This window comes from Sus scrofa, chromosome 10 (assembly GCF_054392235.1).
Source record: "Sus scrofa isolate SSC_HxYL_T2T_F1_AM1 chromosome 10, Sscrofa_HxYL_maternal_Yorkshire_Landrace_v2.0, whole genome shotgun sequence".
NCBI lineage: Eukaryota > Metazoa > Chordata > Mammalia > Artiodactyla > Suidae > Sus > Sus scrofa.
The window spans coordinates 29875669-29901759 of NC_139392.1; the positions used below are offsets into that span (position 1 = coordinate 29875669).

The 26091-nt window shown below is 51.2% G+C and overlaps 1 protein-coding gene across 3 annotated transcripts in view; it reads right to left on the reverse strand.

Annotated features, from left to right (window-relative positions):
- Positions 1 to 239: 239 nt before the first annotated feature.
- The window catches only part of LOC110261044 (uncharacterized), a 116844-nt gene continuing 90992 nt past the window's right edge, over positions 240 to 26091 (reverse strand). For 2 of the 3 annotated variants that reach the window (XM_084980807.1, XM_084980805.1), the window contains 3 exons: positions 24579 to 24629; positions 24172 to 24219; positions 240 to 947 (listed from right to left, as the gene is read on the reverse strand). In XM_084980807.1, coding sequence (XP_084836933.1) covers positions 928 to 947; positions 24172 to 24219; positions 24579 to 24629 — 119 coding nt within the window. In that variant the 3' untranslated portion in view covers positions 240 to 927. Of the gene's footprint in view, positions 948 to 6060; positions 6109 to 6467; positions 6519 to 9564; positions 9590 to 10313; positions 10535 to 12095; positions 12144 to 12502; positions 12554 to 15600; positions 15626 to 16349; positions 16571 to 18133; positions 18182 to 18540; positions 18592 to 21638; positions 21664 to 22387; positions 22609 to 24171; positions 24220 to 24578; positions 24630 to 26091 lie in introns of all 3 variants that reach the window. The other variant, XM_084980804.1, reaches the window with a different exon arrangement.

Sequence of the window (26091 nt, forward strand, 5' to 3'; positions counted from 1 at the left end):
GAGGGGAAAAGTGTTAACCTTGGGATTCACTCTCAGATTTTGGAATAGAGAAAATACTCTTGCCACCCAATTCTGCAGCACCACATCTTCCTTCTGTGGACAAAGAAATGTTTCTCTTGGCCTTTGCCGAAAAATCTGCACGTTCATGCCTTCTCTCATGTTTCCTATCTCTGCCTTCCATACTTGGGTATGCCATTCTTTATCCTCCCAAGGGATCCATTAACACAAAACACACTTGCTTTGCAATCAAAGTGTACTTTATTAAAATTACTTTTACAGTTTTTATCTGTGTCTCATTCGGTGTCACTCTACATGTTTTAAAAATACCAACTCCAGGCATGGGATATAAAGAAACATGTCAGAGACATGAGGAGGGAAAAGGTGAGATATGGATGTTCCAGCAGCCAGGATCTGGGCATGCAAGGCTCGGCCAACCATGTCATCCTGAAAGAGGGAGCGTGACAGAGTTCCCATGGTCAAAGGTACAAACCGACATGAGGCCACAGAATCCTTGGAAAGAAACTGGCTTGAGGGCAGTTGGTCAGGACTAAATCCACAGTCCCCTTCTTCAGTCAGGACTGATGCGGGTGACAGGACAGGGGGTGGACACTAGGGTGACTGCCTGACTCCAGTGCATTAAGTTCTACCTCTGCTTAAGGGGGCTTTCCTATACCTGTGTTTATTTTATCGAAAACTAGTTTTAAAAAAAGCAAATGGATAGGTAACAATTATTTAATACACAATCTTACATTCTACCAAAATCTTATATACCAAGTAGTAAACATGTATCAGAACTTAATACTAAATCTAGACAATAAAGAACTAAGCTTATACTAAAGTTGGCTCGTAATAGATGAAGAGTGAGGTCAATCTTGTATCCTGGTCAAGATGGAAACTTTTGGACTCTTCCAGTCCCAGGCTGAGGCTTCAAGGTGTCCCAGAGGAGTCTGCAACACAAACACAGGGATGCCATCACCGAGGAGGTGCAGAGTCAGATGGAAGGAGGGCTCCCCTGGGTGGATGTGTGGGTCCGTCAGGCTCCTCAGGGCCTGGAACTCCCCAGGGCTCAGATCCCCGTGGCACTGCCGTCTATGCTGTGCTTAGCTGAGGAGGTTTTCTGTTAGCAAAGAGGGAATACAATTGTCCTCCAGGAGCGAGTTCCCTGTGCATTGGGCTGGGCAGCCTTCAAGGGACTGATCCCTGCACAGTGAAACAGATGCAGCGGAAAGGGGAGGCTCCAGGAGACAAGGATGTAGTCCCTCCCAGTGGGGCCCTGGGAGGAGCAGGACATCTGATAACCCAAGGGAAGGGGTAACCAGCCCCTGCAGCCCATGCTTTATACCACTAACCATGAGACCTGCGTGGCAGAAATGGACAGAGGCCTGAAGACCTCCTTTTACCCTGAGAATGCTTTCTACCTCCTGGCCATTCTCGCTTGTGCTTTTCAAGGGGGGGGGGGAAGAAGTGGAGAAATCAGTCTTCCTGTATTCAGACTATACTACAAAGCTACAGTCATTCAACTCTATGATCCTGGCGAAAAAGCAGCAACACTGATCAGTCAGAAAGCCCAGAAATAAACCCAAGCACCAAGGGTCAACTGCTCTATGGCAAAGGAGGCAAGAACATACACTGGAGGAAAGACATTGTCTTCCATCAGTAGTGCTGGGAAAACCGGACAGGTACCTGTCAAAAGTGCAGTGAGAACATTCACTAACACCATACACAGAAATAAACTCCAAATGGCTGGGCGACCTCCATGTAAGGCCAGATACTAGAAAACCCCTAGAGAACAACAGGCAGAATGCTCTTGGACATAAATCGCATCAAGATCTTGTTTGATATGCCTCCTAGAATAATGACAATAAAAACACAACTAAATCAGTAGGAACTAATTAAGCTCAAAAGCGTTTGCACAGCAAAGGAGACCTTTTTTTAAAAAAGAAAAACTCCACAGAATGGGAGAGAATATTTGTTTTTTTTTTTTATTTTCCCACTGTACAGCAAGGGGGTCAGGTTATCCTTACATATATACATTGCAATTACAGTTTTTCCCCCACCCTTTCTTCTGTTGCAACATGAGTATCTAGACATAGTTCTCAATGCTATTCAGCAGGATCTCCTTGTAAATCTATTCTAGGAGAGAATATTTGTACATGATTCACCCACCAATGGCTTTACCTTCAAAATAGAGAAACAACACATACAACTCATCCACCACCACAAAAACCAAACAACTCAATGCAAAAAGAGCCGGAAGACCTAAAGAGACATTTCTCCAGATGAGGCTTAGGGATGGCCAATAGGCACATGAAGAGATGCTCAACCTTGCTTGGTACGAGGGGACTACACATCAAAACTGCAGCGAGGGACCACCCCACACCTGTTAGAATGGCCGTCATTAAGTTGATAGATAACAAATGCTGGAGGGGGTGTGGAGAAAGGGGAACCCTCCTACACTGTTGGTGGCAGTGGAAATCAGTGTGACCACTCTGGAAAAGAGTATGGGGGTTCCTCAGAAAACTCACTACAGTACTACCCTATATGATCCAGCGATCCCACACCTGGGCATCTACCCAGACAAAACTTTCACTCAAAAAGACACATGCTCCTGTGGAGTTCCCATCGTGGCTCAGTGGTTAACGAATCCAACTAGGAAACATGAGGTTGCGGGTTCAATCCCTGGCCTTGCTCAGTGGGTTAAGGATCCGGCGTTGCCATGAGCTGTGGTGTAGTTTGCAGACACAGCTCGGATCCTGCATTGCTGTGGCTGTGGTGTAGGCCAGCAGCTCCAGCTCCGATTTGACCCCTAGCCTGGGAACCTCCATATTCCACGGGAGCGGCCCAAGAAATGGTAAAAACACAAAAAAATGAAAAACAAAAAAAAACCCAAACCCCCCTCAAAAAACACATGCCCCTGTATGTTCATGGCACAATTCACAAGAGCCAAGGCATGGAAGCAATCTAAATGTCCACCAACAGATGGATGGATGAAGACGATGGGGTACACATATACAATGTCGTACCACTCAGCTGTGTACAAGAAAGAAACAATGCCACTGGCAGCAACAGCGATGCCACTAAAGTTATCATGGTATGTGGCACAAGTCAGAAAGACAATGACAAATACCACATGACATCACTTCCATGCAGAAGCCAAGATAGGGCACAAAGGAACATATCTCCAGAACAGAAACAGACTCACAGATCTAGAGGACAGACGTGTGGGGAGCCAAGGGGGAGGGGAGAGGAAGTGGGATGGACTGGGAATTTGGGGTTGGTCGATGCAAACGCTTACATTTAGGATGGATAAGCAATGAGGCCCTACGCTGTAGCACAGGGAACTGTATTCAGTCTCTTTGGAGAGAACACAATGGAACATAAGAAGAGAAAAATAATGTATAAATAGGTGTGACTGGGTCCCTTTGCTGTACAGCAGAAATAGGTACAAAAATACCTCACTTCTTCAAAAAATACTTCATGTATATATAGGAGTCACACTCAGCCATAAGAAAGAATGAAGCCATGCAATTTGCAGCAACATGGACAGACCTAGAGATTATCATACTACGTGAAGTAAGTTAGACAAAGATGAAAGTTCTAACACTTCTATGCTGAATCTGAAACATGACTACAATCCAGCTTTTTTACAAAACTGAAACAACGCACAGACATGGGAAGCAAACTTCCATTAGCAAAGGGGAAAGGGAAAGGAAGGGAAGGGATCAATTGGGAGTGTGAGATTAATAGAGAAGCAACAAGGATTCACTGTGTAGCACATGGAACTCTATGCAATATCTTCTCATAACCTGTAAAGAAAAAGAATTTGAAGCTGTACACCTGAAACTAACACAATACAGTAAATAATCTATAGCGAAAGAAATTCAATAAATATTTTTCAGTATTAAGAGTTTCAAAAAATCATGAAGATGTGGTAGTAGAAATATAAATTTATCTTTTTATTCTATTGCTGCATGAAAAGTATATAGAAGAAAGGTATTCTCTTTTTCTTTTTTCAGCCACACCTGCAGCATATGGACGTTCATGGGCTAGGGGTCAGGGACAAGCTGCCTCTGCAGGCCTAAAACAGATGCCACAAGGTGGGATTTGAATCGCCTTTGCAATGTATGCCACAGCTTGCAGCAATGCCAGATTCTTCAACTGACTGAGCGAGGCCAGGGATTGAACCTGCATCTTCATGGACACCATGTCGTGTTTTTAACCCACTGAGCCACAGCAGGAACTCTGAGAAGACAATGCTTTTGAAAGTGTACTAAAACAAGTTACATTCATGTTATTAGATGACACAGTGAAAAGTCACTGAAAGGAATACAACAAATTTGAATCCTAGCCTTTCACTTTTCCCAAGAGAAGACAGAACTGAATTGCCTCAGGGGTTGCTGCATTTGAACTTGTCATCTATGTCAAAGAATTTACAGAAGTTCCAACCTCAGTTTGAGAATGGGTGGCATGGGATGGCCCAGGCCATCCCTGGGCCTTACAGAGACTGAGGGAAGACCCAGACCCTGGAAATTCCCACTCAGGTTGGGATCCTGCCATGTCTTCTGTGTGATGCCAGGAGCACTAAGCATCCACAAGGATGCAGGGCTGTGCCAGGTGAGCCACTCTTCGTACATGAGCACTGAGGGATAGATGCCTTCATCTTGATTGTTTTCTGGAGCCCCGACATGAGGGAGGCCTTAGAGAGGCTGACACAAACTCAGAGGGAAAGGACCCTGTGTCACTTCTCTCAGGCTGAGATTGGTTCAGTACAGACCCGATGTGAATGCTCACCACCTGCCTCCATTTGGCCTGAGCCTCGGGGACCTGGGAGGGAGGAGACCAGGGCCAGGCTAGGAAGGGACACAGGGTCAACATGACTGGGATTTGGGGATCAGGGGATAGCAGTCTGATGGGAAGAGGGGGATCCAACAGGAGCTGTGACCACCTGGTCCTGCTGCCAGAGGCTCTGTCTGGGACATGGTCAATCCCAGGAGATGAGGTCACAGGGCCAGGAGAGAAAGGGTCTGAAGCAAGGCCAGCAGCTCCTTCACACAGTCCCCCAAATTCCTGCTGGCCAGGGGTGGTCTCTTTGGGCAGCTGGACATGGACCTCTCCCAGAGGGGAGGAGAGTCATGACAGCAGCCTGGGGTCAGCTGTGCAGGTGGACAGGACTCAAGGGTACTGGATCCTATGCAGCAACCCCAGATGACTTCTCCTTTATTTTATTTTATACTATTTTTGTCTTTTTCTTTATTCTAGGGCAACTCTGACAGGATATGGAGGTTCCCAGGCTAGGGACAAAATGGGAGCTGCAGCTGCCAGTCGAAACCACAGCCACGAAATACAGGATGCAAGCTGTATCTGCGACAAACACCATAGCTCACAAAAATGCTGGATATTTAAGACACCGAGTGAGGCAAGGGATCGAACCCGCAATCTCATGGTTCCTAGTTGGATTCCTTAACCACTGGAACTCCAAGTATGCCTCCTTTAACTCATCCAACTCTGCGAACATCCCTTCCCTCAGGACACACCGTGAGGACACAATAGGACAGGGAGGCCAGAAATCCCAAACATGCAGAGCCAGAGAGCTGCCTTCTCACCCACCACCTGACACTCACTCGACCAACTTGGTCTCCAGGGTCAAGGTGCCACCACTTCAGGTGCCACCACTTCAGGTCCCTCAAGGCCAATAAAGGAAACCAAGTCAACAGCTCTTGTGCACTGGGCCCTCACGGTGCCAATCACAAAGCAAACTTGCACAACGGGCAGAGACCAAAGCAGGAAGGAGCAGCTTTGGGAGGGAAAATCGATTCTCCCTCTCAAAGAAAAGGAGAGAGGAATACAAACACAGCACAACAAAGACCAGGGACCCAAGTCTTCTTCGTGGTATCCATTTCACAGGGGAAAACACCACAGCAGAGTGCCACTCATTAGGCCACCCACCCACCCACCCGCCAAGTCCTATCCCCCACTTCCTCCCTCTCCCGGCAGCAGGCGGAACCCAGGTGCTCCCAGGAACCCTCTCCCACTGGATCCCAGCTGCGTGCTCTTCCCTACCTGCAGCCTCCTCATCCTGGCGGCTGCTCAGGCTCTCCACCACTGAGTCTGTAGAAACACACCATCAGGGGAATCAAGGAGTTAGAAAGAGTGGCCCTCCCGTTTCTCCGGCTTCCCTGAGGTGACTACGGGTACAGAGCATCACCCTGGTTTTTCCTCCAGGTGCCCAGACCTTCCCTCTGCTCCATGGACTGAGACCCTTCCACACAAGGTGAGCACAGATGCCAACATTCAGGCATCTCATATCTGCTCCCTCTCCTTATTAAAGTAGGCGGTGAACATCTTTACATCAATTTCTTCCTGTTTTTAAGTTTCAGACTCACCTGCCCCACACTCCAAGCAGCAGGCGTCACCCAAGTGTCCCGGGATCCCTCTCCCATTGGCTCCTACCTGAGAGCTGTTCTTACCTGTATCACTTTCATCATGGTTGCTGTCACTCAGACTCTCCATGAAACATACTGCAGAGACACAGACATAAGGAATCAAGGTGTTAGAGCCTGTCCCCCACACGTATCCCCTACTTAGGGTTGTTTGCGGCCACACAGCACCACCCTGGCTTGTCCTCCGTGTGCTCAGAACTTCCCTCTGCTCTACGGCCTCAGAAGCTTCCATAAAACATTGGCCACAGTGGCAAACCTTCAGAGATCGTGGGCTGCTGAGGGATGGAGCCTTACACATCTCCCTTCTACGAGTCCATCTGGAGGCCTCAGCTCCAGGGTGACACACCTGAAATTCCAGCTGCATGGACACACTTGTGTGGTGGCCCCTGGGAGTGAACCATAGGCTGCTTTATTCTGTTCACTGCAAGAGGCAGACCTAACTACTGACTGAACTCAATTAAGCAGAAATGGCTCCTTCTGGCCAGTGGCTGGCACACTGTGGACAGCAGCTCTACAGAAGCACTGAGGAGAAAGGGACCACTGCCCGTGAGGTTCACCTCCAAAACATATATAAAGAAAACTCATACACCTCCACAACAACAACAGCAAAGAAACCACCCAGGAGTTCCCGTCAGGGCACAGCGGAAACGAATCCGACTAGGAACCACGAGCTTGCGGGGTTGATCCCTGGCCTCGCTGAGGGGGTTAAGGATCCAGCGTTGCCGAGAGCTCTGGTGTCGGTCGCAGATACGGGTGGAGAAAAGGCTCCCCCGCCCCAGCATTGCCGATGCGAACGTACACTGGTACAACCACTATGGAAGACACCATGGAGGGTCCTGCGAAAACTGAACACAGCAGGGCATGCGACCTAGCAAGCCGAGCACCCTGGGAAATATCAGGACAAATGTATCCAGGAAAAAGACATATGCCCCTCTATGTTTATGGCAGCACTGTTCACAACAGCCAAGACAGGGAAGCCACCTCATGTCCACAGACAGATGAATGGCTCATGACGATGTGGTCCACATAGATGATGGAATTCACGACTCAGCCAGAAAATCGAAGAAGAAACCAATGCCACTCAAAACAATAGGGATGGATCGGGAGATTCTCGTGCAAAGTGAAGTACGTGACAAAGAGAAAGACGGATACCACCTGATCTCACTTAGAGGTGGAATCTAAAGCACGGCACAAAGGAACCTGTCCACAGAACCCACGGATGCAGAGAACAGACTTGTGGTTGTGAAGGGCACGGACTGGGAGTTTGGGGGCAGTTGATGCCAACTACGGCATTGAGAATGGAGAGACAACAAGGTCCTCCTGTTGCAGCACACGGAGAACGAGATCCAATCTCCTGTAATCGACCTGATCTCAGACGGCAATAATATCAAAAAAGGAACATACGTTAATGGACACACACGACTGGGGAACGTTGCTCCACAGCAGAGAGTGAAACAACACTGTACCTCCATTAAAATAGAAACAAACAGAAAGGACAGTGTCTAACAATCCACTGAATGGAAAGACAACCTACAGAAGAGGATATTTGTAAATCTTGTATTTGAAACAGGGGCTCATATTTGGAATATATGGGAAACAACTACAAATCAATTGAATCAAAAGGCAAATACCTCAGTTGTAGATGAGTGGAAGCCTGGGAGAGACCCACCGTCCAAGAAGACCACAGAGAGCAGCACACAGAGGGCATGTTTCCCAAGTCGCCTATCACAATGGAAAGGCAAAGCAAAGGCACCTCGAGGTATCACCTCCCACCTGGTAGGACACGGAGTGTTTTCAAACCTGAACAGATGTTTGGGAAGATGTGACTGCCTGGGACTTCTGGACACTGTAGCAGGGAATGTCAACGGGGCCAGCCAGGACGGGAAACACCACGGCAGGACCCTGCAATCCCACTGCTGCATGGACATGTAAAGGAAGATCCATCAGTGTCGGGTAAAGAGACCTGCCATCCCAGGATCACGGCAGCGCCATACACAAGAGCCCAACAGAAACAGAGCCCCAGTGTCCACGGGCACACAGACTGAGAAAGACAACGGGGTGGATACAGACCATAGCAAGGTATTCCGTTGTCACAGAAGAAGGAAACCCTACCCATTGCAGCAATGCACAGAGAACTCCAGGACATTATTGACTGATTCACTTTTGGGCTTGAGGGCTGCCCCCGCAGCAGATGGAAATTCCCAGGCGAGGTGGCAAATCAGAGCTGTGGCCACCGGCCGACACCACAGCCACAGCCAAGCTGGATACCAGCCGCGTCTGGGACCTCTGCCGCAGCTCACCGCAATGCGGGATTCTTCACCCACTGGGCAAGGCCAAGGGTCGAACCCGTGTCCTCATAGGTACTGGTCAGGTTCATGAGCTCTGAGCCTCAACAGGAACTCGCTGGAGGACATCACTTCAAGTGAAGCCAGTCAGACACAGAAGGACAAAGACTCTCTGATGTCATGCACATGAGGTGTCTGAAAGACCACTCCTGAGCAGAGGCTGGAAGGGTGGCTGCCCCGAGTGGGCAGGAGGTGCGGGGGGAGCACAGCGTTCACAACACTCCTCGGGACACTTACAACCTCAAGAGGCTCGAGTTCATGGCACATGTTTGAAACAACAGCATGAAAGTCTGCACCAAGCAGAGGGGGAAGAAAAGAGGAAACGAAAGACCAACAGAGGAAGGAAAGCCTTTTCCCCAAACCTTGCTCCCAGCGGGTGCAGGGAGAATGAGGGAATGGACAGTTAGCCTGCGGTCATCATGAGACTGTTCAACGAGAAACTGGACAGCTATGTGGTGCTAAGGCACAAGTGACTCCCCACAAAACACACCCACTCACACTGGTTCACAATCACACCAACAGGCCCTCACACGCACACCCCCCAATGTTCCCGGACACCTACCCCCACCATACAAAGAGCCTCCTTTCCTCCAGGGACCCGAGGACTTGGGATGGCCCTTTTGTGGGAAGTCAGTCTCTTTCACCCCATCCTTCACCCCCTTTCCCAGGAGGAACCCAGAATCAGGGTGTCTCTGCAACCAAAGGGGCAGGAAAGCACCCCCCGCCCTTCCTCAACACCTGGACTTCTCCTCAGCAGAGCCGGGTTCCAGAATACTTACGGCTTTCATCGTCCATCCCGTCCACCTGTGATGAGAGAAAAGAAAACACTGTGAGTGTCACAGCATCCTCTGCACTGTGGCCACAGGTCTTCCTGTGGTTGCGGACCGCAGGCACACAGACAGAAGGCAGAGTTGAGTCTGTTTCCCCAAAAGAAGACAGCAAAGACACCTGTGGAAAAGGCACCAGCTTTTCATGGAAGACCTCCCAAGTCCACGTTCATTTAAAAAACATTCAGGCTTCTTTGGAGTTCCCGTCGTGGCGCAGTGGTTAACGAATCCGACCAGGAACCATGAGGTTGCGGGTTCGATCCCTGGCCTTGCTCAGTGGGTTAAGGATCCGGCATTGCCGTGAGCTGAGGTGTAGGTTGCAGACGTTGCTCGGATCCCGCGTTGCTGTGGCTCTGGCGCAGGCCGGTGGCTACAGCTCTGGTTTGACCCTGAGCCTGGGAACCTCCATATGCCACAGGAGTGGCCCTAGAAAAGGCAAAAAGACAACAAAACAAAACATTCAGGCTTCTTCAAAGACAAATGCTCCCTATGTACACTTGGGAACTGATGTGGTCCCTTTTGCCAATGCCCCTTGGAAGGAGTTATTGGTTGGTACCAAACTTTGACTCAACATTCCTCCACAGAGGAATGTGCATATATCCTCTATAATGGACTTGCTCAGATTTCCTTTTCTGAAGTAGGCACATCCAAGAAGAAAGGAGGCACCTTTTTAAATCTCCGATCAAGAAAGGTGAGCTTACCTTGGGGGCAAGCTGGTCTTCCTGCTCAACCAGGTCGCTGGCTGGGGACTCCTCGTCATTTTCAAGGGATGGGCCTGCCTCCTCCTCTGCCTCGTCAATGCAGGCAGCCTCCTCCTGCACCTTCTCAGTTCCCGGCCCCACCTCCTCCTCATTTGCCCCAGCCAGGGCCTCTTCCTCCGTCTTCTCACTCCCGCCGGCCTCCACAACATCATCGAGGGTTGCTAGGGGGACACACAGTCACTGTCAGCAAGGCGGTGGTGCTGCTCGGGAGGTACTCTGGGCACCTCACCTGACTGGACATGGGCTGAGAGTCAAGGGGTGGGGGTGGGATGAAGCACGGATGGAGCTTCTCTTGGCCCATCCTCCCGGGTAAACGTTTTGAAGGACGGCAGAGAGCACCTTGAAAGACCTGAGAAAGGGAGCCTCTGCCTCTCTTGCTAAAGGGAACCTCTCCGTGGCATATTCTCCATCTGAGAAATGGCCAACACGAGCATGCAGGCTCTGCTGCCATGACAGAGTCTCGTGAATCCTCCTGCCCATTTTCCTCTCCAGCCACATTCCTCCATCTTCTGAAATGGCAGGAGATCATTTCAGCTTCCCTACTCTTCCCACAGGGTGCTCCTGTGTTCACACGCCATCCTCTGGGATGTTTCGCCTCTTTTCTTTTCTTAGATACATAATGCTTCTCTTTGGAATACTTTGGCAATAGGAAACTCACGGGGAGAGCAGGCCTTCCCAATGCTATGTACTTTGCACCACTGTCCATAACAACTTTTCTCATCATAACTCATAGGACCTCTGCACCCATTCAGGAATGACTCCCCCTTCAGCCCTGCTGCCAGGTCTTGGCCATTTCTACTTTCCATCTCTGACACTCTGCCGAGTCTGGTTACCGCCTATATGTTGAGTTGCACGATATTTCCTTCTCTGTGCTGCCTGATTTCTCTATTTTTTTTCTATTGATACTTGTTGCTTTTTAGGGCCACACACATGCCATATGGAGGTTCCCAGGCTAGGGGTCTAATAGGAGCCGTAGCTGCCATTTTATGTCAGAGCCACAGCAAGGCAGGATCCCAGCTGCATCTGCCACCTACACCACAGCTCACGGCATTACTGGATCCTTAACTCACTGAGTGAGGCCAGCGATCGAACCCGCAATCTCATGGTTCCTAGTTGGATTCCTTAACCACTGGAACTCCAAGTATGCCTCCTTTAACTCATCCAACTCTGCGAACATCCCTTCCCTCAGGACACACCGTGAGGACACAATAGGACAGGGAGGCCAGAAATCCCAAACATGCAGAGCCAGAGAGCTGCCTTCTCACCCACCACCTGACACTCACTCGACCAACTTGGTCTCCAGGGTCAAGGTGCCACCACTTCAGGTGCCACCACTTCAGGTCCCTCAAGGCCAATAAAGGAAACCAAGTCAACAGCTCTTGTGCACTGGGCCCTCACGGTGCCAATCACAAAGCAAACTTGCACAACGGGCAGAGACCAAAGCAGGAAGGAGCAGCTTTGGGAGGGAAAATCGATTCTCCCTCTCAAAGAAAAGGAGAGAGGAATACAAACACAGCACAACAAAGACCAGGGACCCAAGTCTTCTTCGTGGTATCCATTTCACAGGGGAAAACACCACAGCAGAGTGCCACTCATTAGGCCACCCACCCACCCACCCGCCAAGTCCTATCCCCCACTTCCTCCCTCTCCCGGCAGCAGGCGGAACCCAGGTGCTCCCAGGAACCCTCTCCCACTGGATCCCAGCTGCGTGCTCTTCCCTACCTGCAGCCTCCTCATCCTGGCGGCTGCTCAGGCTCTCCACCACTGAGTCTGTAGAAACACACCATCAGGGGAATCAAGGAGTTAGAAAGAGTGGCCCTCCCGTTTCTCCGGCTTCCCTGAGGTGACTACGGGTACAGAGCATCACCCTGGTTTTTCCTCCAGGTGCCCAGACCCTCCCTCTGCTCCATGGACTGAGACCCTTCCACACAAGGTGAGCACAGATGCCAACATTCAGGCATCTCATATCTGCTCCCTCTCCTTATTAAAGTAGGCGGTGAACATCTTTACATCAATTTCTTTCTGTTTTTAAGTTTCAGACTCACCTGCCCCACACTCCAAGCAGCAGGCGTCACCCAAGTGTCCCGGGATCCCTCTCCCATTGGCTCCTACCTGAGAGCTGTTCTTACCTGTATCACTTTCATCATGGTTGCTGTCACTCAGACTCTCCATGAAACATACTGCAGAGACACAGACATAAGGAATCAAGGTGTTAGAGCCTGTCCCCCACACGTATCCCCTACTTAGGGTTGTTTGCGGCCACACAGCACCACCCTGGCTTGTCCTCCGTGTGCTCAGAACTTCCCTCTGCTCTACGGCCTCAGAAGCTTCCATAAAACATTGGCCACAGTGGCAAACCTTCAGAGATCGTGGGCTGCTGAGGGATGGAGCCTTACACATCTCCCTTCTACGAGTCCATCTGGAGGCCTCAGCTCCAGGGTGACACACCTGAAATTCCAGCTGCATGGACACACTTGTGTGGTGGCCCCTGGGAGTGAACCATAGGCTGCTTTATTCTGTTCACTGCAAGAGGCAGACCTAACTACTGACTGAACTCAATTAAGCAGAAATGGCTCCTTCTGGCCAGTGGCTGGCACACTGTGGACAGCAGCTCTACAGAAGCACTGAGGAGAAAGGGACCACTGCCCGTGAGGTTCACCTCCAAAACATATATAAAGAAAACTCATACACCTCCACAACAACAACAGCAAAGAAACCACCCAGGAGTTCCCGTCAGGGCACAGCGGAAACGAATCCGACTAGGAACCACGAGCTTGCGGGGTTGATCCCTGGCCTCGCTGAGGGGGTTAAGGATCCAGCGTTGCCGAGAGCTCTGGTGTCGGTCGCAGATACGGGTGGAGAAAAGGCTCCCCCGCCCCAGCATTGCCGATGCGAACGTACACTGGTACAACCACTATGGAAGACACCATGGAGGGTCCTGCGAAAACTGAACACAGCAGGGCATGCGACCTAGCAAGCCGAGCACCCTGGGAAATATCAGGACAAATGTATCCAGGAAAAAGACATATGCCCCTCTATGTTTATGGCAGCACTGTTCACAACAGCCAAGACAGGGAAGCCACCTCATGTCCACAGACAGATGAATGGCTCATGACGATGTGGTCCACATAGATGATGGAATTCACGACTCGGCCAGAAAATCGAAGAAGAAACCAATGCCACTCAAAACAATAGGGATGGATCGGGAGATTCTCGTGCAAAGTGAAGTACGTGACAAAGAGAAAGACGGATACCACCTGATCTCACTTAGAGGTGGAATCTAAAGCACGGCACAAAGGAACCTGTCCACAGAACCCACGGATGCAGAGAACAGACTTGTGGTTGTGAAGGGCACGGACTGGGAGTTTGGGGGCAGTTGATGCCAACTACGGCATTGAGAATGGAGAGACAACAAGGTCCTCCTGTTGCAGCACACGGAGAACGAGATCCAATCTCCTGTAATCGACCTGATCTCAGACGGCAATAATATCAAAAAAGGAACATACGTTAATGGACACACACGACTGGGGAACGTTGCTCCACAGCAGAGAGTGAAACAACACTGTACCTCCATTAAAATAGAAACAAACAGAAAGGACAGTGTCTAACAATCCACTGAATGGAAAGACAACCTACAGAAGAGGATATTTGTAAATCTTGTATTTGAAACAGGGGCTCATATTTGGAATATATGGGAAACAACTACAAATCAATTGAATCAAAAGGCAAATACCTCAGTTGTAGATGAGTGGAAGCCTGGGAGAGACCCACCGTCCAAGAAGACCACAGAGAGCAGCACACAGAGGGCAAGTTTCCCAAAGTCGCCTATCACAATGGAAAGGCAAAGCAAAGGCACCTCGAGGTATCACCTCCCACCTGGTAGGACACGGAGTGTTTTCAAACCTGAACAGATGTTTGGGAAGATGTGACTGCCTGGGACTTCTGGACACTGTAGCAGGGAATGTCAACGGGGCCAGCCAGGACGGGAAACACCACGGCAGGACCCTGCAATCCCACTGCTGCATGGACATGTAAAGGAAGATCCATCAGTGTCGGGTAAAGAGACCTGCCATCCCAGGATCACGGCAGCGCCATACACAAGAGCCCAACAGAAACAGAGCCCCAGTGTCCACGGGCACACAGACTGAGAAAGACAACGGGGTGGATACAGACCATAGCAAGGTATTCCGTTGTCACAGAAGAAGGAAACCCTACCCATTGCAGCAATGCACAGAGAACTCCAGGACATTATTGACTGATTCACTTTTGGGCTTGAGGGCTGCCCCCGCAGCAGATGGAAATTCCCAGGCGAGGCGGCAAATCAGAGCTGTGGCCACCGGCCGACACCACAGCCACAGCCAAGCTGGATACCAGCCGCGTCTGGGACCTCTGCCGCAGCTCACCGCAATGCGGGATTCTTCACCCACTGGGCAAGGCCAAGGGTCGAACCCGTGTCCTCATAGGTACTGGTCAGGTTCATGAGCTCTGAGCCTCAACAGGAACTCGCTGGAGGACATCACTTCAAGTGAAGCCAGTCAGACACAGAAGGACAAAGACTCTCTGATGTCATGCACATGAGGTGTCTGAAAGACCACTCCTGAGCAGAGGCTGGAAGGGTGGCTGCCCCGAGTGGGCAGGAGGTGCGGGGGGAGCACAGCGTTCACAACACTCCTCGGGACACTTACAACCTCAAGAGGCTCGAGTTCATGGCACATGTTTGAAACAACAGCATGAAAGTCTGCACCAAGCAGAGGGGGAAGAAAAGAGGAAACGAAAGACCAACAGAGGAAGGAAAGCCTTTTCCCCAAACCTTGCTCCCAGCGGGTGCAGGGAGAATGAGGGAATGGACAGTTAGCCTGCGGTCATCATGAGACTGTTCAACGAGAAACTGGACAGCTATGTGGTGCTAAGGCACAAGTGACTCCCCACAAAACACACCCACTCACACTGGTTCACAATCACACCAACAGGCCCTCACACGCACACCCCCCAATGTTCCCGGACACCTACCCCCACCATACAAAGAGCCTCCTTTCCTCCAGGGACCCGAGGACTTGGGATGGCCCTTTTGTGGGAAGTCAGTCTCTTTCACCCCATCCTTCACCCCCTTTCCCAGGAGGAACCCAGAATCAGGGTGTCTCTGCAACCAAAGGGGCAGGAAAGCACCCCCCGCCCTTCCTCAACACCTGGACTTCTCCTCAGCAGAGCCGGGTTCCAGAATACTTACGGCTTTCATCGTCCATCCCGTCCACCTGTGATGAGAGAAAAGAAAACACTGTGAGTGTCACAGCATCCTCTGCACTGTGGCCACAGGTCTTCCTGTGGTTGCGGACCGCAGGCACACAGACAGAAGGCAGAGTTGAGTCCGTTTCCCCAAAAGAAGACAGCAAAGACACCTGTGGAAAAGGCACCAGCTTTTCATGGAAGACCTCCCAAGTCCACGTTCATTTAAAAAACATTCAGGCTTCTTTGGAGTTCCCGTCGTGGCACAGTGGTTAACGAATCCGACCAGGAACCATGAGGTTGCGGGTTCGATCCCTGGCCTTGCTCAGTGGGTTAAGGATCCGGCATTGCCGTGAGCTGAGGTGTAGGTTGCAGACGTTGCTCGGATCCCGCGTTGCTGTGGCTCTGGCGCAGGCCGGTGGCTACAGCTCTGGTTTGACCCTGAGCCTGGGAACCTCCATATGCCACAGGAATGGCCCTAGAAAAGGCAAAAAGACAACAAAACAAAACATTCAGGCTTCTTCAAAGACAAATGCTCCCTATGTACACTTGGGAACTGATGTGGTCCCTTTTGCCAATGCCCCTTGGAAGGAGTTATTGGTTGGTACCAAACTTTGACTCAACATTCCTCCACAGAGGAATGTGCATATATCCTCTATAATGGACTTGCTCAGATTTCCTTTTCTGAAGTAGGCACATCCAAGAAGAAAGGAGGCACCTTTTTAAATCTCCGATCAAGAAAGGTGAGCTTACCTTGGGGGCAAGCTGGTCTTCCTGCTCAACCAGGTCGCTGGCTGGGGACTCCTCGTCATTTTCAAGGGATGGGCCTGCCTCCTCCTCTGCCTCGTCAATGCAGGCAGCCTCCTCCTGCACCTTCTCAGTTCCCGGCCCCACCTCCTCCTCATTTGCCCCAGCCAGGGCCTCTTCCTCCGTCTTCTCACTCCCGCCGGCCTCCACAACATCATCGAGGGTTGCTAGGGGGACACACAGTCACTGTCAGCAAGGCGGTGGTGCTGCTCGGGAGGTACTCTGGGCACCTCACCTGACTGGACATGGGCTGGGAGTCAAGGGGTGGGGGTGGGATGAAGCACGGATGGAGCTTCTCTTGGCCCATCCTCCCGGGTAAACGTTTTGAAGGACGGCAGAGAGCACCTTGAAAGACCTGAGAAAGGGAGCCTCTGCCTCTCTTGCTAAAGGGAACCTCTCCGTGGCATATTCTCCATCTGAGAAATGGCCAACACGAGCATGCAGGCTCTGCTGCCATGACAGAGTCTCGTGAATCCTCCTGCCCATTTTCCTCTCCAGCCACATTCCTCCATCTTCTGAAATGGCAGGAGATCATTTCAGCTTCCCTACTCTTCCCACAGGGTACTCCTGTGTTCACACGCCATCCTCTGGGATGTTTCGCCTCTTTTCTTTTCTTAGATACATAATGCTTCTCTTTGGAATACTTTGGCAATAGGAAACTCACGGGGAGAGCAGGCCTTCCCAATGCTATGTACTTTGCACCACTGTCCATAACAACTTTTCTCATCATAACTCATAGGACCTCTGCACCCATTCAGGAATGACTCCCCCTTCAGCCCTGCTGCCAGGTCTTGGCCATTTCTACTTTCCATCTCTGACACTCTGCCGAGTCTGGTTACCACCTATATGTTGAGTTGCACGATATTTCCTTCTCTGTGCTGCCTGATTTCTCTATTTTTTTTTTCTATTGATACTTGTTGCTTTTTAGGGCCACACACATGCCATATGGAGGTTCCCAGGCTAGGGGTCTAATAGGAGCCGTAGCTGCCATTTTATGTCAGAGCCACAGCAAGGCAGGATCCCAGCTGCATCTGCCACCTACACCACAGCTCACGGCATTACTGGATCCTTAACTCACTGAGTGAGGCCAGCGATCGAACCCGCAATCTCATGGTTCCTAGTTGGATTCCTTAACCACTGGAACTCCAAGTATGCCTCCTTTAACTCATCCAACTCTGCGAACATCCCTTCCCTCAGGACACACCGTGAGGACACAATAGGACAGGGAGGCCAGAAATCCCAAACATGCAGAGCCAGAGAGCTGCCTTCTCACCCACCACCTGACACTCACTCGACCAACTTGGTCTCCAGGGTCAAGGTGCCACCACTTCAGGTGCCACCACTTCAGGTCCCTCAAGGCCAATAAAGGAAACCAAGTCAACAGCTCTTGTGCACTGGGCCCTCACGGTGCCAATCACAAAGCAAACTTGCACAACGGGCAGAGACCAAAGCAGGAAGGAGCAGCTTTGGGAGGGAAAATCGATTCTCCCTCTCAAAGAAAAGGAGAGAGGAATACAAACACAGCACAACAAAGACCAGGGACCCAAGTCTTCTTCGTGGTATCCATTTCACAGGGGAAAACACCACAGCAGAGTGCCACTCATTAGGCCACCCACCCACCCACCCGCCAAGTCCTATCCCCCACTTCCTCCCTCTCCCGGCAGCAGGCGGAACCCAGGTGCTCCCAGGAACCCTCTCCCACTGGATCCCAGCTGCGTGCTCTTCCCTACCTGCAGCCTCCTCATCCTGGCGGCTGCTCAGGCTCTCCACCACTGAGTCTGTAGAAACACACCATCAGGGGAATCAAGGAGTTAGAAAGAGTGGCCCTCCCGTTTCTCTGGCTTCCCTGAGGTGACTACGGGTACAGAGCATCACCCTGGTTTTTCCTCCAGGTGCCCAGACCCTCCCTCTGCTCCATGGACTGAGACCCTTCCACACAAGGTGAGCACAGATGCCAACATTCAGGCATCTCATATCTGCTCCCTCTCCTTATTAAAGTAGGCGGTGAACATCTTTACATCAATTTCTTTCTGTTTTTAAGTTTCAGACTCACCTGCCCCACACTCCAAGCAGCAGGCGTCACCCAAGTGTCCCGGGATCCCTCTCCCATTGGCTCCTACCTGAGAGCTGTTCTTACCTGTATCACTTTCATCATGGTTGCTGTCACTCAGACTCTCCATGAAACATACTGCAGAGACACAGACATAAGGAATCAAGGTGTTAGAGCCTGTCCCCCACACGTATCCCCTACTTAGGGTTGTTTGCGGCCACACAGCACCACCCTGGCTTGTCCTCCGTGTGCTCAGAACTTCCCTCTGCTCTACGGCCTCAGAAGCTTCCATAAAACATTGGCCACAGTGGCAAACCTTCAGAGATCGTGGGCTGCTGAGGGATGGAGCCTTACACATCTCCCTTCTACGAGTCCATCTGGAGGCCTCAGCTCCAGGGTGACACACCTGAAATTCCAGCTGCATGGACACACTTGTGTGGTGGCCCCTGGGAGTGAACCATAGGCTGCTTTATTCTGTTCACTGCAAGAGGCAGACCTAACTACTGACTGAACTCAATTAAGCAGAAATGGCTCCTTCTGGCCAGTGGCTGGCACACTGTGGACAGCAGCTCTACAGAAGCACTGAGGAGAAAGGGACCACTGCCCGTGAGGTTCACCTCCAAAACATAAATAAAGAAAACTCATACACCTCCACAACAACAACAGCAAAGAAACCACCCAGGAGTTCCCGTCAGGGCACAGCGGAAACGAATCCGACTAGGAACCACGAGCTTGCGGGGTTGATCCCTGGCCTCGCTGAGGGGGTTAAGGATCCAGCGTTGCCGAGAGCTCTGGTGTCGGTCGCAGATACGGGTGGAGAAAAGGCTCCCCCGCCCCAGCATTGCCGATGCGAACGTACACTGGTACAACCACTATGGAAGACACCATGGAGGGTCCTGCGAAAACTGAACACAGCAGGGCATGCGACCTAGCAAGCCGAGCACCCTGGGAAATATCAGGACAAATGTATCCAGGAAAAAGACATATGCCCCTCTATGTTTATGGCAGCACTGTTCACAACAGCCAAGACAGGGAAGCCACCTCATGTCCACAGACAGATGAATGGCTCATGACGATGTGGTCCACATAGATGATGGAATTCACGACTCGGCCAGAAAATCGAAGAAGAAACCAATGCCACTCAAAACAATAGGGATGGATCGGGAGATTCTCGTGCAAAGTGAAGTACGTGACAAAGAGAAAGACGGATACCACCTGATCTCACTTAGAGGTGGAATCTAAAGCACGGCACAAAGGAACCTGTCCACAGAACCCACGGATGCAGAGAACAGACTTGTGGTTGTGAAGGGCACGGACTGGGAGTTTGGGGGCAGTTGACGCCAACTACGGCATTGAGAATGGAGAGACAACAAGGTCCTCCTGTTGCAGCACACGGAGAACGAGATCCAATCTCCTGTAATCGACCTGATCTCAGACGGCAATAATATCAAAAAAGGAACATACGTTAATGGACACACACGACTGGGGAACGTTGCTCCACAGCAGAGAGTGAAACAACACTGTACCTCCATTAAAATAGAAACAAACAGAAAGGACAGTGTCTAACAATCCACTGAATGGAAAGACAACCTACAGAAGAGGATATTTGTAAATCTTGTATTTGAAACAGGGGCTCATATTTGGAATATATGGGAAACAACTACAAATCAATTGAATCAAAAGGCAAATACCTCAGTTGTAGATGAGTGGAAGCCTGGGAGAGACCCACCGTCCAAGAAGACCACAGAGAGCAGCACACAGAGGGCAAGTTTCCCAAAGTCGCCTATCACAATGGAAAGGCAAAGCAAAGGCACCACGAGGTATCACCTCCCACCTGGTAGGACACGGAGTGTTTTCAAACCTGAACAGATGTTTGGGAAGATGTGACTGCCTGGGACTTCTGGACACTGTAGCAGGGAATGTCAACGGGGCCAGCCAGGACGGGAAACACCACGGCAGGACCCTGCAATCCCACTGCTGCATGGACATGTAAAGGAAGATCCATCAGTGTCGGGTAAAGAGACCTGCCATCCCAGGATCACGGCAGCGCCATACACAAGAGCCCAACAGAAACAGAGCCCCAGTGTCCACGGGCACACAGACTGAGAAAGACAACGGGGTGGATACAGACCATAGCAAGGTATTCCGTTGTCACAGAAGAAGGAAACCCTACCCATTGCAGCAATGCACAGAGAACTCCAGGACATTATTGACTGATTCACTTTTGGGCTTGAGGGCTGCCCCCGCAGCAGATGGAAATTCCCAGGCGAGGCGGCAAATCAGAGCTGTGGCCACCGGCCGACACCACAGCCACAGCCAAGCTGGATACCAGCCGCGTCTGGGACCTCTGCCGCAGCTCACCGCAATGCGGGATTCTTCACCCACTGGGCAAGGCCAAGGGTCGAACCCGTGTCCTCATAGGTACTGGTCAGGTTCATGAGCTCTGAGCCTCAACAGGAACTCGCTGGAGGACATCACTTCAAGTGAAGCCAGTCAGACACAGAAAGACAAAGACTCTCTGATGTCATGCACATGAGGTGTCTGAAAGACCACTCCTGAGCAGAGGCTGGAAGGGTGGCTGCCCCGAGTGGGCAGGAGGTGCGGGGGGAGCACAGCGTTCACAACACTCCTCGGGACACTTACAACCTCAAGAGGCTCGAGTTCATGGCACATGTTTGAAACAACAGCATGAAAGTCTGCACCAAGCAGAGGGGGAAGAAAAGAGGAAACGAAAGACCAACAGAGGAAGGAAAGCCTTTTCCCCAAACCTTGCTCCCAGCGGGTGCAGGGAGAATGAGGGAATGGACAGTTAGCCTGCGGTCATCATGAGACTGTTCAACGAGAAACTGGACAGCTATGTGGTGCTAAGGCACAAGTGACTCCCCACAAAACACACCCACTCACACTGGTTCACAATCACACCAACAGGCCCTCACACGCACACCCCCCAATGTTCCCGGACACCTACCCCCACCATACAAAGAGCCTCCTTTCCTCCAGGGACCCGAGGACTTGGGATGGCCCTTTTGTGGGAAGTCAGTCTCTTTCACCCCATCCTTCACCCCCTTTCCCAGGAGGAACCCAGAATCAGGGTGTCTCTGCAACCAAAGGGGCAGGAAAGCACCCCCCGCCCTTCCTCAACACCTGGACTTCTCCTCAGCAGAGCCGGGTTCCAGAATACTTACGGCTTTCATCGTCCATCCCGTCCACCTGTGATGAGAGAAAAGAAAACACTGTGAGTGTCACAGCATCCTCTGCACTGTGGCCACAGGTCTTCCTGTGGTTGCGGACCGCAGGCACACAGACAGAAGGCAGAGTTGAGTCCGTTTCCCCAAAAGAAGACAGCAAAGACACCTGTGGAAAAGGCACCAGCTTTTCATGGAAGACCTCCCAAGTCCACGTTCATTTAAAAAACATTCAGGCTTCTTTGGAGTTCCCGTCGTGGCACAGTGGTTAACGAATCCGACCAGGAACCATGAGGTTGCGGGTTCGATCCCTGGCCTTGCTCAGTGGGTTAAGGATCCGGCATTGCCGTGAGCTGAGGTGTAGGTTGCAGACGTTGCTCGGATCCCGCGTTGCTGTGGCTCTGGCGCAGGCCGGTGGCTACAGCTCTGGTTTGACCCTGAGCCTGGGAACCTCCATATGCCACAGGAATGGCCCTAGAAAAGGCAAAAAGACAACAAAACAAAACATTCAGGCTTCTTCAAAGACAAATGCTCCCTATGTACACTTGGGAACTGATGTGGTCCCTTTTGCCAATGCCCCTTGGAAGGAGTTATTGGTTGGTACCAAACTTTGACTCAACATTCCTCCACAGAGGAATGTGCATATATCCTCTATAATGGACTTGCTCAGATTTCCTTTTCTGAAGTAGGCACATCCAAGAAGAAAGGAGGCACCTTTTTAAATCTCCGATCAAGAAAGGTGAGCTTACCTTGGGGGCAAGCTGGTCTTCCTGCTCAACCAGGTCGCTGGCTGGGGACTCCTCGTCATTTTCAAGGGATGGGCCTGCCTCCTCCTCTGCCTCGTCAATGCAGGCAGCCTCCTCCTGCACCTTCTCAGTTCCCGGCCCCACCTCCTCCTCATTTGCCCCAGCCAGGGCCTCTTCCTCCGTCTTCTCACTCCCGCCGGCCTCCACAACATCATCGAGGGTTGCTAGGGGGACACACAGTCACTGTCAGCAAGGCGGTGGTGCTGCTCGGGAGGTACTCTGGGCACCTCACCTGACTGGACATGGGCTGGGAGTCAAGGGGTGGGGGTGGGATGAAGCACGGATGGAGCTTCTCTTGGCCCATCCTCCCGGGTAAACGTTTTGAAGGACGGCAGAGAGCACCTTGAAAGACCTGAGAAAGGGAGCCTCTGCCTCTCTTGCTAAAGGGAACCTCTCCGTGGCATATTCTCCATCTGAGAAATGGCCAACACGAGCATGCAGGCTCTGCTGCCATGACAGAGTCTCGTGAATCCTCCTGCCCATTTTCCTCTCCAGCCACATTCCTCCATCTTCTGAAATGGCAGGAGATCATTTCAGCTTCCCTACTCTTCCCACAGGGTACTCCTGTGTTCACACGCCATCCTCTGGGATGTTTCGCCTCTTTTCTTTTCTTAGATACATAATGCTTCTCTTTGGAATACTTTGGCAATAGGAAACTCACGGGGAGAGCAGGCCTTCCCAATGCTATGTACTTTGCACCACTGTCCATAACAACTTTTCTCATCATAACTCATAGGACCTCTGCACCCATTCAGGAATGACTCCCCCTTCAGCCCTGCTGCCAGGTCTTGGCCATTTCTACTTTCCATCTCTGACACTCTGCCGAGTCTGGTTACCACCTATATGTTGAGTTGCACGATATTTCCTTCTCTGTGCTGCCTGATTTCTCTATTTTTTTTTTCTATTGATACTTGTTGCTTTTTAGGGCCACACACATGCCATATGGAGGTTCCCAGGCTAGGGGTCTAATAGGAGCCGTAGCTGCCATTTTATGTCAGAGCCACAGCAAGGCAGGATCCCAGCTGCATCTGCCACCTACACCACAGCTCACGGCATTACTGGATCCTTAACTCACTGAGTGAGGCCAGCGATCGAACCCGCAATCTCATGGTTCCTAGTTGGATTCCTTAACCACTGGAACTCCAAGTATGCCTCCTTTAACTCATCCAACTCTGCGAACATCCCTTCCCTCAGGACACACCGTGAGGACACAATAGGACAGGGAGGCCAGAAATCCCAAACATGCAGAGCCAGAGAGCTGCCTTCTCACCCACCACCTGACACTCACTCGACCAACTTGGTCTCCAGGGTCAAGGTGCCACCACTTCAGGTGCCACCACTTCAGGTCCCTCAAGGCCAATAAAGGAAACCAAGTCAACAGCTCTTGTGCACTGGGCCCTCACGGTGCCAATCACAAAGCAAACTTGCACAACGGGCAGAGACCAAAGCAGGAAGGAGCAGCTTTGGGAGGGAAAATCGATTCTCCCTCTCAAAGAAAAGGAGAGAGGAATACAAACACAGCACAACAAAGACCAGGGACCCAAGTCTTCTTCGTGGTATCCATTTCACAGGGGAAAACACCACAGCAGAGTGCCACTCATTAGGCCACCCACCCACCCACCCGCCAAGTCCTATCCCCCACTTCCTCCCTCTCCCGGCAGCAGGCGGAACCCAGGTGCTCCCAGGAACCCTCTCCCACTGGATCCCAGCTGCGTGCTCTTCCCTACCTGCAGCCTCCTCATCCTGGCGGCTGCTCAGGCTCTCCACCACTGAGTCTGTAGAAACACACCATCAGGGGAATCAAGGAGTTAGAAAGAGTGGCCCTCCCGTTTCTCTGGCTTCCCTGAGGTGACTACGGGTACAGAGCATCACCCTGGTTTTTCCTCCAGGTGCCCAGACCCTCCCTCTGCTCCATGGACTGAGACCCTTCCACACAAGGTGAGCACAGATGCCAACATTCAGGCATCTCATATCTGCTCCCTCTCCTTATTAAAGTAGGCGGTGAACATCTTTACATCAATTTCTTTCTGTTTTTAAGTTTCAGACTCACCTGCCCCACACTCCAAGCAGCAGGCGTCACCCAAGTGTCCCGGGATCCCTCTCCCATTGGCTCCTACCTGAGAGCTGTTCTTACCTGTATCACTTTCATCATGGTTGCTGTCACTCAGACTCTCCATGAAACATACTGCAGAGACACAGACATAAGGAATCAAGGTGTTAGAGCCTGTCCCCCACACGTATCCCCTACTTAGGGTTGTTTGCGGCCACACAGCACCACCCTGGCTTGTCCTCCGTGTGCTCAGAACTTCCCTCTGCTCTACGGCCTCAGAAGCTTCCATAAAACATTGGCCACAGTGGCAAACCTTCAGAGATCGTGGGCTGCTGAGGGATGGAGCCTTACACATCTCCCTTCTACGAGTCCATCTGGAGGCCTCAGCTCCAGGGTGACACACCTGAAATTCCAGCTGCATGGACACACTTGTGTGGTGGCCCCTGGGAGTGAACCATAGGCTGCTTTATTCTGTTCACTGCAAGAGGCAGACCTAACTACTGACTGAACTCAATTAAGCAGAAATGGCTCCTTCTGGCCAGTGGCTGGCACACTGTGGACAGCAGCTCTACAGAAGCACTGAGGAGAAAGGGACCACTGCCCGTGAGGTTCACCTCCAAAACATAAATAAAGAAAACTCATACACCTCCACAACAACAACAGCAAAGAAACCACCCAGGAGTTCCCGTCAGGGCACAGCGGAAACGAATCCGACTAGGAACCACGAGCTTGCGGGGTTGATCCCTGGCCTCGCTGAGGGGGTTAAGGATCCAGCGTTGCCGAGAGCTCTGGTGTCGGTCGCAGATACGGGTGGAGAAAAGGCTCCCCCGCCCCAGCATTGCCGATGCGAACGTACACTGGTACAACCACTATGGAAGACACCATGGAGGGTCCTGCGAAAACTGAACACAGCAGGGCATGCGACCTAGCAAGCCGAGCACCCTGGGAAATATCAGGACAAATGTATCCAGGAAAAAGACATATGCCCCTCTATGTTTATGGCAGCACTGTTCACAACAGCCAAGACAGGGAAGCCACCTCATGTCCACAGACAGATGAATGGCTCATGACGATGTGGTCCACATAGATGATGGAATTCACGACTCGGCCAGAAAATCGAAGAAGAAACCAATGCCACTCAAAACAATAGGGATGGATCGGGAGATTCTCGTGCAAAGTGAAGTACGTGACAAAGAGAAAGACGGATACCACCTGATCTCACTTAGAGGTGGAATCTAAAGCACGGCACAAAGGAACCTGTCCACAGAACCCACGGATGCAGAGAACAGACTTGTGGTTGTGAAGGGCACGGACTGGGAGTTTGGGGGCAGTTGACGCCAACTACGGCATTGAGAATGGAGAGACAACAAGGTCCTCCTGTTGCAGCACACGGAGAACGAGATCCAATCTCCTGTAATCGACCTGATCTCAGACGGCAATAATATCAAAAAAGGAACATACGTTAATGGACACACACGACTGGGGAACGTTGCTCCACAGCAGAGAGTGAAACAACACTGTACCTCCATTAAAATAGAAACAAACAGAAAGGACAGTGTCTAACAATCCACTGAATGGAAAGACAACCTACAGAAGA